This window comes from Cucurbita moschata, unplaced genomic scaffold (assembly GCF_002738365.1).
Source record: "Cucurbita moschata cultivar Rifu unplaced genomic scaffold, Cmos_1.0 Cmo_Scf00037, whole genome shotgun sequence".
Lineage (NCBI taxonomy): Eukaryota > Viridiplantae > Streptophyta > Magnoliopsida > Cucurbitales > Cucurbitaceae > Cucurbita > Cucurbita moschata.
Window position 1 is genome coordinate 1,490,977 of NW_019268553.1, and position 18,751 is coordinate 1,509,727.

Here is an 18,751-nt window from a genome sequence, read left to right on the forward strand (position 1 = left end):
AAAAAAAAAAAAAAAAAAATACTCCGTCTGTTCCTCTGCGATGAATTGAATGAGCATCGAGTAGCAAGAACAAAAAGACTGAGCGAAAGAGACAACATGGACTCTGAAGAAAAAGAAAGCTGTACTCACCAGATGAATCTTCCATGGAAACACTGAGAAGAAAGCTCGTCTGAAGTTCGGCGGAGGAAATAGGAAACAAAAGAGCAACGGAGAGAAGACAAATGGAACGGGTTTCGCTTTGGTCTAAAGTGGAGATGCCATTATGGGTTTCTTTGACAACAGAGCAGCTCTGCTCACCTATGATCCTAAATGCTTATGCTTTAAATATCTTAACTTTAATAAATAAATATATATACACATAAATTTTGTATTTTTTTTTTATATATAATTAATATTTTATTTCAAATATATTTTTATTTATATTAGAACTATATTTAAAAAATATGAATGAAATTTTAAAAGTAGCATTAACTGACGTTTACTTTTTTATAAACAAATATTATTATTGTCAGTCGTCTATCGACACCTTATAAATTATTTAAAGAAAAGCACAACAGTTAAAAAGATGATGACTTTTTTCAATTAAGCTTCTATTTGCACGGGCATCTAAGAGATGTCAATCTCGCGGGGACTTTGCCTCGGTGAATATTCCTGTATTACCCCCTTATTGGTCCAGAGGGATAGAGGAGGCTAGGTTAGCCGAAAGATGGTTATCGGTTCAAAGATGCAAGGTGCTCCTGTTTTTTCATGGTAAGAAAGGGCAGAGAAAATACCTCGAGTCAAGTTCAAGTACCAAGTGCTACGACGTTGAAGTAATCCATGTCATACTCCCAAAAAAAACTCGAACTACCTTTAACGTACCTGACAAGACAACGATCCTCCTTCTGGGTGGAGAGACAATGATGAGAAAAGGTAATGAATTTTGTGTCAATCGACAAATTTTTAAAAAGTAACAATGAAATATCACTCCGCGAATACTTGTTGACGGTTTTCAACGACCAACACAAATTCGAGCAACACTTTGGTATATTCCCGAAAAAAGGTCGAGGTAAGTAGCGTCGGTGACTTTAATGCAAGAATAACTTTTAAATTTTACCATTTTGCCCTCCATGTTATGTTAGAGATGTAAATGAAGATCAAAGAGGCCAAAAGCGTCTGATTATGAGAATTTACAAGCCACAAAACAGATTGTATAATACTTCCATTACAGAAGTGAACAAGAGAGCAAGTAGCTCAGAAGAAAAGGCTGTACTTTTTAAGGCAAAGTCCTAATTTTCATCCAACATTACTCACCATCCATTCGACGTCGCGTCGAGCATTGCCCTCGAGCGCCATTGAATCTCCATGACTAAAAACTGGTCTCGGTCTCTTCATTCCGGTGGTAGTTGATCCTACTCCGATCGGGGAAACCGGGCTTCCAGCTGATGTCAGGCAGCTATCCATCGAGCAATCGCCTACTCGAGGCATAACCGTAGGAGCCTTTGGATTTTCTAGAGCAGCAGCAAGTTCTGAAAAGGGAAGCACTTTTTGAGTCTCCAATGGTGCTATGTCTTTAGACTCATTGGCTACTTTCATTGCAAGTTCAGAGAGCTCTTCTCGTGCAGCTTCGAGTCCAGCAGATGCTGCAGCCTGATCGCTCAATGCTCGACACGCCCGCTCGAGTATCGACTGCAAGTATTTTCCTTGTGCTTCAATGCGAAGTTGAAGTCGACGCTGCACCTGCGCTTAAAGTAAAAGAAGCATGGACTTGAAAATGGAAAACAGTGAGTTTTCTCAAGATTTATAGCAATAGATTCTGTGAGATTCCACGTCGATTGGGAAGGAGAACGAAACATTCTTTATAAGAGTGTGGAAACCTCTCCCTAACGGACACGTTTTAAAAACTTTGAGGGAAAACCCGAAAGGGAAAGCCTAAAGAAGACAATATCTGCTAGCGGTGGGCTTGGACTGTTACAAATTGTATCAATGCCAGACACCGAGCAATGTGCCAGCGAGGAGGTTGTTCCCCGAAGGGGTTAGACACGGGTGGTGTGCCAGCAAGGAAACTGGGGCCCCGAAGGAGGGTGGAGTTGGTGGGGGTCCCACATTGATTGAAGAAAGGAACAAGTGCCAGTGAGGACGTGGGCCTTGAAGGGGGTGGATTGTGAAACTCCACATCGGTTGGGGAGGAGAACGAAACACCATTTATAAGAGTGTGAAAACCTCTCCCTATCAGACGCGTTTTAAAAACCTTGAGGAGAAGCCCGAAAGAGAAAGCCCAAAGAGGACAATATCTGCTAGCAGTGGGCCTGAGGTGTTTCAAATGGTATCAAAGTCAGACATTGAGCGATGTGCCAGTGAGGAGGTTGTTCCCCGAAGGGGGATAGACACGGGCGGTGTAACAACAAGGACGCTGGGGCCCCAAAGGAGGGTGGAGTTGGCGGGGATCCCACATCGATTGAAGAAAGGAACAAGTGCCAGCGAGGACGTTGGACCCTGAAGGGGGGTGGATTGTGAGATCCCACATCGGTTGGGAAAGAGAACGAAACACCCTTTAGAAGGGTGTGAAAGTCTCTCCCTAGCAAACACGTTTTAAAAACCTTGAGGGGAAGCCTGAGAGAGAAAGCCCAAGGAGGACAATATCTACTAGTGGTGGGTCTAGGCCGTTACAAATTCAAGTTCCTTCAGGAAGAACAAACGAACGACTAACCTCGAGCTGCTCGTGCAGCCTTCTTTGAACCTCCATTTGTGCTCGTAACGCCTCCGTGACTTGGAAACTACTGTTCGAAAAACAAAACTACTCAATGCAAGACATATATAGAGCATGGAAAACCATTACATAAAAGGAAAAAGTCGAGCATACTCGTTCAAATCTCGAGCTATTATTTTCGATGATGGCGATGATGACGAACTTGTTTCTTGACTTTCTGCAATGCAAGAAGCTGAAAGGCCATATCTATGAGTCGTTTAAGCTTCACACACAAACGATATACAGCAAAAAACTGAAACCGGTGGTTCGGGTAGGTCGATGTATAATTCTCTAGATAAAAATGAGTAAGCATGCCCCACAGTTTGAACTATTTGCTACTTCATTCCATACAAAACAAGAAAAGGAAACTGCCAAGTCCCAACTGTTTTGAAGAGGAAGTTCGTACCATCCTTCGAGTTCTCCGTCGATTCCTTGAACGATTGCTTCCCGAGCCGATATTTCTGCTAGTACAAGGCATCAAGAAAACATACATTGTCGAACAAACAATAGAACAAGACAAGATGAGTGTCGGGCTCGGCCCGGTCGGTACAACGGCGATATGAACAAACCTGGAGGTGTGATTTTAAGTGATAAAGGGTGAGGCCTTTTACTCCCATTGTTCTCATAATTGTTTTTGGGGTTGCCTCTGAAAAGTGTAGAGAAACCAATATCAGCATTTTGACCATTAGGAACAAATCAAATAAGAGAAAGTATCATACAACTCTATAGAAAGAGCAACCAAGACGACACCATGGCTCCGAACTCGACGAGTTTACTCTCTAGCACGTATTAAAACATAATAATCGAACAAGAAACCGATACAAATCGTTCTATTCAGCAAGCAATCATTTCTTAGTGCTAAAGCTTGCATCTTAGCCATATAGAATGGTTATATAACCGAACCCGTTTGGGCGTTCCTACACACCTGGCATCCTGCAAAAAAAGGCCCCTAACTCAAGTGATATTACTCCCGCATCTTTTTCCAGTCCAGCCATGAGCGGAAGTGTTTTCATATTGGGTTTCAATCCTTATTCGCTCACCTGCCTCGATTTGGTACCGCTCTCGCGGCCCTCACCGACCTGATTCCATCTTCCACCCCGATATATGGCAAACTCTCCGTGTTGGGATACTCCCGGGCCGGAAACGTTTTTCTTTTCATCTAGGTGCACACTTCTTTTCCATGCCCAACACTTTTAAGGGAGCAATGAGAAACCTAACTTAACTCAGCTTGTCTTAAATGAAAGAAACTTCAAGGACACCAAATCAATAGACATGAATCTAGTTGTAGGCCACATCTCCCTCAAGGACACTCTACCCTAAAAAAAAGGACGATACTTGCTTGCATACCTGTCGGTAGGACGTCGAACTAACTCGTCGACATGGTCTATTTCTATTGCATTTAATAGAAAAGTGGATCGTAGTGAAACCAATATGAACAAAAACCGCTACACTACTCTTTTTACGAGTTTAATAGCAAATTCAATCATTTCTACCGTTCATGATCGAACCGTTACAAAGGTTGAAATTTAACCAATAAGAGCACCGACCCGCATGAGCCAAATGTCACAATATGCAATATGATTGTGACCCGAGTAAGTCATCTAGGACGATGACTAAGTTAAGTGGGGGAGAATGTCACAACCATACTATGAAGAGAGTAGGTTGTGAGCCTCACCCCATGACAAGTAAAGTGGCGTTTCTCAAGAGACGCCCATCCGGCCATATGCGGGCCAATATAGAAGAGTGCATGATGTGATCGAGGAGGACGATGCATGTCAACTTCTCCCTACCCAAGGTTATATAATGTAAGCCGTTGTTATTTCTCTCTTGCTTGCTTATATAACGTCTCTTTAAAAAATCTCTCTTTGGAAATTCTCTCTCTGCCCTCGTTCTCTAAAACCTTCCCTTAAAACCGAGGCCAGAGGCTCGAGCATACGTTGCTTGGCCGTAGGCGACACAAGAACGAATTGGCTTAGCTCACTTATCGTTGGAAAGTGAGTGCCGCACAATCGCAAGTCCGCTACCATTAAAAGTGCGATTGTGACACCAAGTACCTTACCCTCTAAAGGATAGATATAAGAACACCTCCACCCACTTCAAGCCAGCATTAAGTGACACAACCATTAAAACAGAGCCCAAATTCCAGAGAGAAGCAATTAGAAAGCAAACAAAAAAAAAAGGGAAAAAAGCTGTACTCACTGTCGGAGCCGCCGAGCTGAGTGACGGCGTCGACGAATCGCTCATGGAGCTCCGCCGTCCATCGGAGGCGTGGCTTGGGATCCGACGTGAGAACCAAACAAGCATCTCCAGGAAGATTCGTTCCATCTAGAGAACCCTGAAACTTTCCGCCGCCGCCGCCGTCCATCGGCAGCGCCGGAATGACAGAGTACATTCCGCCGGTTCCTGTGAAAACCCAGAGAGCATTTTTGCTCCGGCGAGTGAAACAAAAAAAAAAAAAAAAAACGAAAATGTGAGAGCCAAAAAATCCACTCCATAAAATTAAAACGACCCTTTTGGGTCGGAGCTCCGAAAATGGGTCGAGCAATCAAGAAAAGAAATATATATATAAAATGAATTTAAAAGAGAGAGAAACAAGACAGCGATGTTTGTGCGCAGTCTCTGTCCCAAGTTTTTGTTTTCTTTTTCTGTGTGTTCTGTCTTTGTCAGTATGAGTCTGTGCAAGCGTGGGTAGAAGGCTAAATCAGAAAGGCAACCTGCTGCCATGTGATTGATTTTAGACCTTCTTTTTTTTTCTTTGAAAATTCTTATAAAATCTTTTAACCAAAAAAAAAGTGAATTTCAAGAGGAAGAACTTGATTTTGCTGACCAAAAAAATACCCTCTTTTCTCTCTCTAGAGCTTGAATCCATGGCGTCCATGGAATCTTTTTTGCTTTTTTAACCCAAAAAATGATAAAGCTTTTAGAAATGGTTAGATTAATGTTTCAATTTTGTTTTACTGAGAGTGGACACATGAGAATTTGGAGCTTTATGCCGCCATTAATGGAGCAACAACAACCTCCGAATTCATGGTTTGTTAGTTACATAGTGTGAGTGGTTGTTACTCTCTCTTTCGAAAATTTCTCTCTACCATCGTTTTCTAAGATCTTTTTTTTAAACCGAGGCCAGAGGTTCGAGTATACGTGGTTTGGCCGTAAGCAACGTAAGAACGAATTAGCTTAGCTCACTGTTATTAGAAAGTAAGTGTCACACAATCGTAAATCCGCTTCCATCGAGAGTGCGATTGTGACAAGAGTAGTGTGAGATTTCTATAAGAAATGTTTTATTCTCCTCTCCGATCGATGTCAGATTTTACAATTCATCTTCTTATGAGCTAATGTTCTTGATGCACATAGCTTAGTGCCTGACTTTCATATAATTTATAACTATAAGTTTATTTACTAAATATTGTCTGTTTTGACGGGTTAGTATTTTTAATTTTGTTTTATATTTATGGATAAGAGAGACAGAGATAGTCCAAAAAGATGGGAGGCCAGCCAAAGCTGGGCGGCCAGGCTGGACCCCTCCATAAAACGAGCTGGTGGTTTATTTATTTATTTATTTTGGAATGTCAAATTGTAAATTTAGATTTTGTCCCCCATTTTTTCGTGACGTCATCCGTTCAAGGTATGTTTTGGGTGGGGTAAAAAAGTCATTTTGACGACTGTTTTTTAAAAAATCTAATAAAAATTAAATAGAAGTTTTTATTAGTTATAATGTTGGCTGGTCGGTGGAGACGAGGAGAGATATTTGAGGCGTGATTGGATTCGTGGATAACCCACTCATAACCGGGATAGCCAATTCCCTGACCATTCATGTAACTTCTTCCCTTTTCTTCTTGCGACAAAATGTGAAGTTGTTTGGCTTATCCAGTGTTTGGTTATTTTTATTTATGACTATCCAAACAGAATTTGCTCTGTTTATTATTATTTTATTTATGACCAATAGAAAATTAACAATTTTTTTAAAATATTTATATTTTCCTTTATTGTCCTTCCATTAGGGTTTTGATTCTTTGGCTCGATGCTAAATGAGTGGTACATGAATGTACGGATGCCACATCTGAATGAGAACGATTCTAACTAATAAAAGCTTAAATGAACTGAAAGTTACTGTGTATCATTAGAACCGCTCTCATTCAGATGTGGTCTCCATACAGACTGTACTCTAAATAGACGACTAATAAGCAAAACACAACATCAACAATTCTCCTTCCGAACAAATGATCTGTGAGATATCGTGAGATCCCACATCAGTCTTTCATAAGAGAGACGCGTTTTAAAATCGTGAGGCTGACGATGATACGATTATAGAACGAGATGCATATTATATACACGACTTCATTTGAAAGTATCCATATATATATTTTGAAAAGTACGATTTTACCCTTCATATTTCATAAATGTATCAGAACCATTATCGATTATACTTTTTATGGAAAATAGGTCATATAATGAGTGTGGTAGTCACTTGAAACGTTAAGACACGTTCGAGTTTCAATTTTTATTATAGGTCACTGCCATATTATTCAAGTCCCGACATTTTTATGAAATTTTATTTTAAATGTTATTTAAAAGTATTTATTAAATGTAAAAATTAATATTGTATATATATTTTTTAAATACAAGAGTTTACACATTTTTATTTATTATCTTATACATACAAGCCACATTATTAACTGTAATAAAGGACTCGTTAATATTTAAATAAAAATTGAGATTAAACTAAAAGACGAAAATTATAATTATATAAGAAACTGGGCTAAGATAGTAATTTCATAATTCTAACGGGGTAAATTTAATTTGGCGCGAGGGTTTATGCCCGATCCCTCCAGAACCCTCAATTCAGCGAGAATAGCAATCCCACTCTCTCAGAGCTTGACATCCTGGTCATGGCGTCACTGGCGCTCTCTTTCAGAAAGCTTTCTTTGTTCTTTTGTACTACCAGAGGTATTCTCTCTCTATTTCCATGCATTCTGCAGTTTCGTCTCCAATACTTGATTTTCCTTTGCAGTGATTTCATGTCAGGAATCGTGCGCTGTTCTATCTCGATCATTTTTTTCTACTCACATTGTGGGCGAGGAGCCGATTCTTGTAAGTATTAACTGGTTTTATCTCGTTTTCGGATTGGTTCTTGTCTATTGCCTCACATTTCGCATTTTGGAGTTATGGATTTCGATGATTAATTCTCATCAGGTTCGTGATTTCATACATTCCGCATTATATGATGCAAATCATGGATACTTCGCTCAGCGGTCACGGTCGGTTGGAGTTATGGAACGCAGTATTAAGTTCAATCAGCTCGAAGGTACGCCATCGTTTCAAATTTTCATAGTTCGGGTGTTCACGAGCATTTAGGAATGAATTATTGGGATTGATGAGCGTTCCAAAGTTGTTTTATCAGTGTTTTGCTGCAATAGCTAGCAAACTGTGGCCGGGAGACGGGCTTAAGAGTAATTATATTTCCGATCAATTGATTTATGTCGTTTAATTTGAACTTTGAAGGACGTGGTGTGTGTCTGTGTTATTAAACTTTACGTCTATATCACAAGCAAATTTTTATCTGACTTTAGTTAACCATGCGGCCCTTTTTGTTCTCTACGAAGAAATGTCGTTCTATAATCGATGAAAGTCGTCCTCTGAAGGTCAAAAGTATTTGAGCATAGATATATGGAATTGAATATTTATCGTAGAGAAATGACAAATAATGGCAGCTGGGATTGAGTTGCTTGCAGTAGCGCAAATAAAGGGTCTGAAAACCTCGTGCATGACATTGTACATTATTTTCTTCCTTTTCAATTTTTTTTTTCAGCCTTGAAACTGATTTTAGTAATACTATGATCTATCTGTTGTATTGATCTTATGTTTTGGAAGTTACCCTTCTCTGAGACTTCCATTTCGAGTTTTTTGACTAATTTATGCTGACTTTGTCCTTTCCCAAAATTTTTCTAATACGTACTTTTCTGCTAAATCTATTGTTTTCCAGCAATTGGAAGCTTAATTCTGCTTCTCTTTTCAATGCTTTGTATCATACTTTGGTCAACTCACCATGCTAATTTCTTAAGAAGCATAATGCAGTACTAATATCGATGCTGTGATTTTTGCCTCATGTACTGAAACGTGTGCTTGATTTAGGCAGGAAAGCTTATATGAGATACTTGGATAAAATTTACAAGCAGAGTGACTCATCATGGTTTACTCCAGTGGAGCTTTTTAAGGCAATTGGTTCTCTCTCTCTCTCTTGCATGCTCACTCACATATGTGCAGATTCATGCGTGCAATCTGAATGTCTGTTGTTTGGTTGTCATGCTTGAGAAGGAATTATCATTTTTTTTTTGAAGGATTTTGGGATAGCCGTCTAACTAAATCTTGTTGTAGATTTTCTTATTTCTTTTGTCCAAGTTTTTGAAGAGTTTCTTTATGTATACTCTCTCTCGTTCACTCTCACTCTCTAGGAATTTATCCACTAGGCTAATAATTCAACTTGGCCATCTGTATTGCAACGTTTAAAAATGAAAAAAAAAAAAAAACCTTTTTATATCACGTTTTTTGAAGGAAGGGTAGGAATGTTAGATGCTAGTGCACATGTGCACGATGCAGGGTATGAATGCGAGAGTATTTCTTTTTAAAATAAGTAAATTAAAAAAAGAAAAAATTACGAATGTGAATTTTTTCCTTCATATTCTATTGCTAGGTATTACTTTTTGCTCTCAATTCATGATTCTTTGTTAAATTCTTCATGGGGCGTCATATGTAGTATTAGCATTAATTTGGACAGCAATATTTCCCTTTTCTTCTTTTTAGAATATATTATCACATATGGGGGTGGGGATTGAACCTATGAACTTTTAAAGGGGAGTAACGTTGAGTTATGCTCATGTTATAATAAGATATTTTTTCCAAGGAGACATTGGGTCTGCTATCGAGTATTCTCTCCTTGTTCTATAGATTGTACCTTTGTGTCCTTTAGTTCTAAGGAGTTCTCCTCAATGTAATTTTAAAAAAATGGTTTTAAACTTGCATGAAAAAAGTATACCCATGAATTTTCTTTGTTAATTTTTTAATCGACCTTGGTGAGAGTAGAATAAAAAATTTCCTTTCTCAACATTTATGTAATCTAGCTAATTTGATAGTAATTTTGTGGCTACATCATTCACGTTTGCTTTTGTTGGTCACTTTTGTCTGTCAGCTTTCATCGTCTTTGATTCTGAAATTTTGTTTCCTTGTAGCCTTGGTATGCCCATGGGATTGCCGAAGCAATCATGCGCACTGCTAATCTTTCTGTTCCTCTAAAAGTAAGATTTCTATCTTTCTTGATCTTTAACTGTAAGTTCATAGCCACTCGGGATCTTTTTGCTGTAGCATTTTTCTTTTCACGTAGAAGGTGTATGCAATTTGACAAGTTCCCTGGCTGCTAAATCTAAACATCTCTGTTATTGTGTCATACTATTTTATCTTCGCTAAGATGCCTTCCCATCTTCTGTTTGTCTTGATTGCTAAATAACTAGTACTTTTGTGGTAGCCGGTTGAGATGTCCTGTCCCACACAATAAAGCTCAAAGATTTCTGTACCGTAGGAAATCAAATTATTGACAATCATTGACATACAGCCATAATGTGACCATAGTTAAAAGTTGAGATTTAGTGAATTTTTACTCTAAGAGCTCCAATCAGGAAGTCTCTTTATTTGATAAGAATCACCACTAGTGTTTTTTAGAGATATGTTTTTCCTCGTCAGCAGATGTGTGAGCATCGTATTAGATATGTGGTTATAACTTATGAGCCATTACTGAATTTAAGAACTCGGTATTTTTAGTCAAGCTATATGGAATCTCCCCTGCCTGGTGCTTCAACACTATGCTATAGTTTTTTTGGGTTAGAAGCAAAAACTTTGTATTAGTGGCAGGGACGTAGAGTTGAGGACAAGGACATGAAATGTCTCCTATCTGAAGTCCTTTGGTTTACAACACGCCCCCCCCCTCCCCATTGGAATTAATACAAATCAAGAAGCCAAAAAATGAACAAAATCCGGAAGTTTAAAAGTATCTCTATATTTGTCTTCACAAGGTTGTTCTGTTCCATTAATCCAAATATTCCACGACGTCATTGCAAGCAGTCAAACAAATTATTAGTTATAGCCTTCTTTTGAAATAGGAGCCTTCAAGATGTTGAACAAGTTATATGTTTCGATTCTCTAGTCATGTTATGCCTACTTGATTGTGTGTATGTGTGTGTGTGTGTGTTTTTTTGTGTCCACAGATATATGAAATTGGTGGCGGATCAGGAACTTGTGCAAAGGGGATAATGGATTACATTATGTTGAATGCACCTACAAGAGTTTACAACAATATGACTTATACGTATGTGCTTTTGCAGCGTTTTTTTCTCTACCATAGCTGGGATATCCTTATAGTTTCTAGGCTCAATTACTTTATGGCATGGCACATTCATGCCATGTGCTCTCAATATAGCCAATGAACTACCTTCAACAGTTTTCTTTACATCAATACAGAGGCGCACATTTTAAAGAGAGATCTTAGACTTCTATAGCTTTCCTAAAAATCCTCCACCTCATGTATGTTATCATATATTTCATAATGCAATTTTCTTAAAAAACATATTATATTAACCTTATTTATTTATTTTTATAGGAAACAGTATGTTGGAACTATTTTTAAATATACCTTAATGAATACTTAGACTAGTGAGTCAATTATTAGGATATCAAAAAGAAAAAACACAAAGACAAAAGTCATTTTGTTTTCTATTTGCATCCTAAAAATATGTAAGCTAGAATAGTTTTTAATATCTTCTATTCTTGAATTATTAATAGTAATTGTATCTTTTGTATTAAGTTATTGATTAAAATACCATTTTGGTCTCGGTACTTTGGGACTTATTCTATTTTAGTCTTTGTACTTTCAAATGTCCAAATTTAATCCTTGTACTTTCAATAAGTTTTAAAAATAACCATATTGTTAGTTTGTTAAAATATCATTTTGGTCTCTTCTATGTACTTTCAAATGTCCCGATTTAGTCCTTGTACTTTCAATAACCCCGCCCCCCGCCCCGAAAGACCTTTGTAAATTTTGAGAACATATGCACATAGTATCTATTCTACATAAAAAAAAAATTACTATAGTTATTTAACCAATTTCGCTAAAAATTAACATCAAAAGTGTAAATGTATGATTTAAGGTACATGCAAGAAAAAATTCTCAATTTCCCATTTCCCCATGTTTCAATTTTCTGTCCTCATGTCTTACGTGATAATTACATATATAACTGTAGCTCAGTGGAAATAAGTCCCTCATTAGCGGAGATACAAAGACAAACTGTTGGAGAGGTTCGCAGTCACCAATCAAAATTCAGCGTAGAATGTCGTGATGCTGTTGACTTAAGTGGATGGGGTATGTTTTCGTACCTTTCCCTAAACTATTCCTTTCAAGTGCTGTCAATCAGTTGCATACTTTTGTCTTGGGCGGTGTGTGGATGGATGGATGGGTGGGGGGTAGCATCAAGTTTGAAGAGTTATATGGATGAATGAATGGGTGAAAGTTCTCACATGGTGTCTAAGCAATTATTTCTTTTGTGCCGGAGAGACCACCCAGTTGTGGGGGATGAGAAAAGAGAACAGATTCCAATGTAGATACAAGTGTTTAAACTGTGTTCTTCGTTTTTCCTCGTACCCAGCAGCTGACTATCTATAATGGGTAGTGGGTTGTTACTTTTTGTTTCTCCTTTATTTAAATATGTCCTCTGCGTTTATGATTCTACAATATAGTTTTAATTAACCATTGCCTTCCTCCTATCACAGGAGAAGTGAAGGAGCAGCCATGTTGGGTAATTATGCTTGAGGTATATCTCGTCTTTAGCTCTCGTATATCTTCACAAAGTTTACATTCTTTCAAAAATTTGAACAAGAAAAAGGTCATAGATTCCTTTTCCACATTTATGTGTATTTCAGGGACCACCTCACCCCCCATATTTCCGTTGAATAAATGTTGATCGATATATTCACTTTTTGCTTCTTAAAATTAGCACTAATCGATCTTGCAAATGAGCATGTAAAGGAGGAGGTCGAACATGAAAAACTGAATGCACGCTTGATTATAAAATTAGGGATAAAGAGTTAAAGATCAACTACTTGTGGAAAATTTGAAATTGCTGATCCTTTAATTGGAAGAGTTTGATTACATATCTATAGAAGATGGGCGCAGGGATTGAGTTGCTTTTGTTGATATAGTACATCGTTGTTGTGTTTCCTCAATTGTTGCTCATTGTTTCATCACTCAATCATGAATCATAATCTTGTAACAAATTTTCACCAAAGACTTTGTTGAGAATGTGAATGTTCATCTTCAAGCGTTTCTAACTTTCTTTTGATTTTGAGTCAATATTATGTTTCATTGACGAATTAAATTGTTGATTTCTCACAGGTACTAGACAATCTTCCTCATGATCTTATTTACTCAGAAAATCAGGTTTCCTCATGGATGGAAGTATGGGTAGAAAAGCAACTTGACAGGTATGCGTTATTATTCATGCCTGCCTTCATTTAGTTCTTGCTACATTGTCCTAAAAGAGGAGATCGCTTGTTAGACTATTGGTTCATTTGTTTCATCTGTATGTGATATGGTTAAATACTTCAAGAAACAAGGGTGTTCTGTTAACAAGTTCAACTTTATTTACCGGCCCATAGTCATTTTCTGCCCACCAGCATCGTTGGGCCTCATCCAAAAGGGGAAAAAAAAACATGTTCTCAGATTTTGGCCATGGTTGAAGAAGCTTTCTTCCGGGCTCCATTTTTAAAACTGTAGTCATCAACAGGCACTGTGTATATAAGAAGCTTCTCTGTGATATGTTGCCTAGCAAGATGTTTGGCTTATTTTTACTTGTGACGATTTTTTCGAGTTGTTGCCGATCCTGCTTCTCTATGGCTGCAGGGAATCACTTGTGGAATTATATAAACCATTGCAAGACCCTCTTATTAAGCGATGTGTAGAGATTGTGAATTTCAATGAAAATGACCAGGCCAAAAGCAGTTTACTATCAAAAGCAAAAGGCATTTGGTCTAGAGCGTTTCCAAAACCCAGAAAATGTTGGCTACCAACTGGTTGCTTGGTGAGAAACCACTTCATTTATCCTGTCCCCTTCCCTCTCCCGAGATTTCACCAACTCTAGTGTTGTACTGGTTGTGCAGAATCTACTCGAAGTGTTGCATCGTGTGCTACCAAAGATGTCATTAATTGCTTCGGATTTTAGTTACTTACCTGATGTGAGGATAGCTGGTGAAAGAGCACCATTAGTTTCAACCAAGGTATGTTCTTTCTTCTAGTTGACGAGGATTGAGAATCCTGCTACTCGGTATCTTCTGGATGATAGATTTGTATTAAAATCAGATAACAGTACATAAAACGAACATTATTTTTTGTCCGAGAATGAGTACGTAAAATGGTTGTAGTTTCAATTGTTTACGTTGTAATGTGCGGTGTGCAGGCACACGGAAGCAGCTCAGACTATGAAAGCTATCTGGATGCAAAGGTACGCAAGCCTGGAGTCCAGAAACTTAAAACTAGATTCAAATTTCTATCTTTCCCTTATCATTAGAATCCTCTTATTGTATAACTTGAAGAGGTTTTGAAGTGAGGCACCGGCTGTTGCCTTTTCATTTTCTAGTGAGTGTTGCTATTTCCACCTTGAAAAAGTACTAAAATGGTCGATCTGCAGGGTGATGCTGACATCTTTTTCCCCACAGACTTCCTATTATTGGAACAGATTGATCATTATTGTTCTGGATGGCTGAAATTACATGGAGATAAGCCAAAGACAGGGAAAAAGAGGCGAACAATAATTGTAAGTTGCACACTCTCTGACATGCCGCTTGATTCTTGTAAACTGGCGCACTCTGATGCTGAGGGATAGATAGCATCAGATTCTAAACGAAGATTAAGATAAATAATTTTTGTTTCCAATTTCTTCCTAATTTGAACTGAATTACTAAGTTAGGTATCATTATAATGTAAGAATTATGTTGACTATTATTGCATGATTGAGTTTGATTTCACTGTCAATTTCCTCTTTTGGCAATGCTGAAGTTTTGTTTGCCCCCATCCCCATTTTGGTGCCAGCTTGACACATCGTCGTTCATGGAAGAGTTCGGATTGCCATCAAAGACGAGATTGAAGGATGGATACAATCCCCTTCTAGATGACTTCAAGAACACGAAATTTTATCTGAGTGTTCCAACACACAACATCAAGTAGGCAGCAGGGAGGGAGCTTCCAACAATTGTGAGCTGAAAATTTTGAATTCTTTCTTTGTTTCCATCGTGTATTGTGTGCATTAGAAATCCGAACACAATTTCTTTAGAGGTAGAACAGATTCAGAATAGATGGTTGGGACTGGATGAGATGATCATTGAGTCGCCTGCGAAGGTAAATGGTTACAGTGGCAGTTTCCTATCGACAGCATCGTTGTGGTAATGATCGAAATGCCGGAGAAATCATTCCCAGGACGCATGGAAGAGGTCATAACATCTGTACGAAAATATTGTTCTTTTGATTTACGGAAACTGATTATGGGAAAATAAAGGGCAATGACTGCGGCCGTCGTTGACCTACTTTCTTACCCTGACCTCTAAATTCAGTTCTTTTATGCCGTTTATGCAATGACTTGTATTGATTTTTAAATAATGGGGAAAGACAATACATTATTTGAATCTATTTAACTTCTTGGTAGATTCTAATTTGAATGATAGATATATGCCTCAATATGCAAAACTCGTAGATTCTCCAAGTTTTCACTAAAAATTCTGGCATCATATAAATAAATGAAAATTCTCCTTAATCTTTCTAGATTCATTTTTTAATTCATCTCAACTTAATAAATACATTATCTATTAATCTCAATAGATTAATATAAGGGATATTTGTAACCAGATCATTATTGTAATTAATTTCCCAAGGTAACTTGGTTTCAATTTCAATAATTTTTAGAAACCATCGAAATTTCATGCTTATAGACCTGAACATTCAGATTTTGCTCCAAATATAGCTTATTTTCAGTGGACGAAATCTATTGCAGTAAGTAGAATAAGGAATAGCAAGTGATTCCCCAAAATTTAACTAATTTCAAAATCCGAAGAAAAAGGAAAGGAAAAAATGGCGACCAACATCATCAATAGACAACAAAATGGTACTAGAAAAGAAAATGCAAAATCAACTGCAACTCCATTCTCCCATAACATTAGGCATTCTCAACTAAACACAACCTTGCAACAAACTAGTATTTAATTGGGGCTATTACTTGCAACTGGGGACCAAGCTTCTCGTCTGCGACCTTCTCGGCTTTGACCCTCAACTTAGTCAACTGCTTCTTCTTCTCGTATGCTGCTTGAGCCCTCTCCTTCCTCTTCCTTTCAAGTTCCTGAGGGAACGAAAAAAGAAATCAGGTTATCCGACATAGAATGGTTTAAAATAGGCAAAAGCATCATCTATTCACTTCATCAACATGAAAAATCAATGGAACATGACCAATTGCGATAGTTGGAAATGGGGGAGGTTTGAAGAAAACGGAAAATTTTCTATTACTACAATAGTACATTTCCATTCAAACATTTAACAGGTCATTAGATGATAGATTACTATACTTAATGGACCCCATATCATTCATAAATCCTACTTCAATGACAAAGATGAATGAAGGAATTTTTCCAATGATAAATCAGGTAAGATTGGGGGCATGAAAAAAATCGTAAAATGTTGATTTGATAGGTTGGAAAATAGAATATAGAAACAATATGGAATGGTATGGATTCATCAATCTTAATCCGTACCTTGATAGTGTCATAGTGATTCCATCCCACTTCTGATGAGAGTCTGCCTAACAAGCAGTATTTGTGTCCAGCTTGAAGTCTCAAAACCCTAATATCCAATATAGAGACACGTCAATACAGAAAGCCAGTACATAGAAGGGTTTACTTGCATTGTTTCATTTATTACTTCTGCATCTAAAAATTTGAATTCATAGCTAAGATTACTAAGTAAACAAACGGAATTCATAATTGCCAACTGGCACCATAAAAGAGATCATCCTCAAACTCACTTGAGAGCGTCGGGGATGACCATCCTCTTCATCTTATCATAGGGAGGAGGAACACCTTCATATGCCTTCAAACGAGCAAGAGCTGCAGCTCCACGCTTTGTCTTGTGTGGGATCATCCTAAGAAACACACAAACAGTAAACATATAAGCTACCAACCTATCTAGCACATACATTTTGGGCTGAAAACAGATAAAGGACGAATCCAAACCCCTAACCTAAAGCAAAGAAGTTAAAGTCACTAGTTCCCTCGAGGAAATGGAAATATGGCATATGAGTTAACAGTTTGTATATGGCATCCATAAGCCTAACAGTTTGCCAACCAAACATTAGTAAGCCACAAATACAAAGACAATCGCTCTACATCATAATACAGCCTCACTAACAATTTTGTTCCTAACCTACCCAGGTATAAACTAAACAAATAACTCAAATACCACTAAGAAAACATAAATGTATGTTCCTGCTCTCATGACCGATTCCATACCTAAATAAATCATAGTAAATCACATTCAAGCAATACAAAGACAATTGAACACACATTTTCATCTCAATCTAACCAAGAACAAACAGGAAAAAACAATGCGACAACAGACATTACCCACGGATTGTTCGCCATATGATCTTGGCAGGAGCACGGAAGTGAATAGGGCCATGAGAGGGCTTGGTATTCATACGCTTCCTCAAGAACCTCATGTACTTCATCTTCTGGCGAACCAATCCTCCAGAGATGCAAATTTCTTCACATCGGACGAGGACCACCTTCTGGCCATTGAGAAGCTCCTTGGCCACAATCGAAGCCAGCCTCCCGAGCATGTGGTGCCTTGCGTCGATGACGACGCGCTTCGCGCAGATTCCAGAACCCGACACCATGTTTGGTTCAGCGGCTACTCTCTCAGTCTCTGCGAGCAACTAGGGTTTAGGGAGAAAGACCTGCTTTGAGGAAAAGATTTCGATATGTATATGCGATTTAGATTTGATGGGCTGGGCCTGGCCGAGCTTTTCAAGGCCCATTATCTCATCTTGGGCCTAACATCTTTTTTATTTCTAGTTTCTATTTTTTTTTTAAAAAAAAAACAAACCATAAGGTATTGTCTTTTTTAGGGTTACTAAAATCCTTGTACTTATTCAAACTGTCGGGCAGCATATGATGACCTCGACATTCTCCTGCATTGCTACGACGTATCCATATTATCTGCCTGTCTTCAAATACTTCTAAGTGGGTCCTTTAACACGATTTACCCTCACTCATATACTTTTCGGGAGGTAAGTAAGGACAAAACATGCTGAAATAACTCTCGTTGGTTTGTTGTGATAATCTTCACTATTAAGAAATATTTCAAAATAAGTAGGTAACGTGAACATATCGTCGATGATGCATGAGAGTGTTGGGCCATTAGGTGTCAAATATGGATTCAAAACCTTAGCCTGACCATTGACATGATACATTACAAATGGTATCAGAGTGAACACTCTCCCAGTAAGATATAATTCAAGAAAAAAACCAAAACAAAAGCTGGTGATCGAATCGCGGGTCAGCGGGACAATGATTGTTCTAACCCTGTAAATGAATCAGCCATATAAAACTCATAAGTCGTGGACAATTCGAACATATGATCGAACACGAGTCACGTTTGAGAAAAGGTGTCTTAGAAAACGTGAGCAAGAAAATGCGTTACAACTTTGATACAATATAACCCGAGTAGGAGATGTGACTATATATATATATATTATGATGAACTTTAAGCTTTCTATTCCATTTTGAAGAGAGTTGTGTGTGTCTCAAATATATGTAAGTGGCAAACTTTAAGAGCTTATTGGTTTTGTGTATGCGATGCCAAATTTGTACAATCAACCAATTGAATTGTCACTCTTGACTCTTCATACCCAAATAAATAAATAAAATATTGTATTATTATTTAAA

General features: G+C 37.9%; 4 protein-coding genes across 11 annotated transcripts in view; 1 reads left to right on the plus strand and 3 right to left on the minus strand.

Moving 5' to 3' along the window:
• Nucleotides 1–322, minus strand: part of LOC111431775 (probable calcium-binding protein CML22) — a 3,345-nt gene extending 3,023 nt beyond the window's left edge. For 3 of the 5 annotated variants that reach the window (XM_023068482.1, XM_023068481.1, XM_023068480.1), the window contains exon 1: nt 130–305. The gene's annotated coding sequence lies outside the window, so the exon portion shown is untranslated. Of the gene's footprint in view, nt 1–129 lie in introns of all 5 variants that reach the window. The other 2 variants (XM_023068479.1, XM_023068483.1) reach the window with 1 other exon arrangement.
• Nucleotides 323–1,130: 808 nt separating this feature from the next.
• On the minus strand, nt 1,131–5,490 carry LOC111431831 (protein PHR1-LIKE 2). 2 transcript variants are annotated; one of them, XM_023068533.1, is made up of 6 exons: nt 4,928–5,490; nt 3,298–3,374; nt 3,135–3,189; nt 2,843–2,921; nt 2,690–2,756; nt 1,131–1,719 (listed from the first exon to the last, which is right to left on the minus strand). In XM_023068533.1, the coding sequence occupies exons 1-6, from the start codon at nt 5,118–5,120 to the stop codon at nt 1,276–1,278; spliced, it is 915 nt and encodes a 304-aa protein (XP_022924301.1). In that variant the 5' UTR covers nt 5,121–5,490; the 3' UTR covers nt 1,131–1,275. The 2 variants fall into 2 exon arrangements, with proteins under 2 accessions (XP_022924301.1, XP_022924300.1); XM_023068532.1 differs by having other exon boundaries at nt 2,690–2,759; nt 4,928–5,489.
• A 2,054-nt stretch (nt 5,491–7,544) lies between these two features.
• On the plus strand, nt 7,545–15,483 carry LOC111432199. Of its 2 annotated transcripts, XM_023069053.1 has the most exons (14): nt 7,545–7,675; nt 7,740–7,819; nt 7,922–8,033; nt 8,861–8,943; nt 9,955–10,020; nt 10,984–11,084; nt 12,016–12,134; nt 12,542–12,582; nt 13,164–13,252; nt 13,671–13,848; nt 13,928–14,044; nt 14,224–14,268; nt 14,455–14,580; nt 14,856–15,483. In XM_023069053.1, the coding sequence occupies exons 1-14, from the start codon at nt 7,618–7,620 to the stop codon at nt 14,988–14,990; spliced, it is 1,350 nt and encodes a 449-aa protein (XP_022924821.1). In that variant the 5' UTR covers nt 7,545–7,617; the 3' UTR covers nt 14,991–15,483. The 2 variants fall into 2 exon arrangements, with proteins under 2 accessions (XP_022924821.1, XP_022924822.1); XM_023069054.1 differs by lacking the exons at nt 7,545–7,675; nt 7,740–7,819 and having other exon boundaries at nt 7,964–8,033; nt 8,865–8,943.
• A 294-nt stretch (nt 15,484–15,777) lies between these two features.
• LOC111432187 (60S ribosomal protein L13a-4-like) lies at nt 15,778–17,758 on the minus strand. 2 transcript variants are annotated; one of them, XM_023069028.1, is made up of 4 exons: nt 17,429–17,758; nt 16,831–16,947; nt 16,562–16,649; nt 15,778–16,152 (listed from the first exon to the last, which is right to left on the minus strand). In XM_023069028.1, exons 1-4 carry the CDS (start codon nt 17,698–17,700, stop codon nt 16,009–16,011), a joined length of 621 nt encoding a protein of 206 aa, XP_022924796.1. In that variant the 5' UTR covers nt 17,701–17,758; the 3' UTR covers nt 15,778–16,008. The 2 variants fall into 2 exon arrangements, with proteins under 2 accessions (XP_022924796.1, XP_022924797.1); XM_023069029.1 differs by lacking the exon at nt 15,778–16,152 and adding an exon at nt 16,394–16,463 and having other exon boundaries at nt 16,509–16,649.
• Between the last annotated feature and the right edge of the window lie 993 nt (nt 17,759–18,751).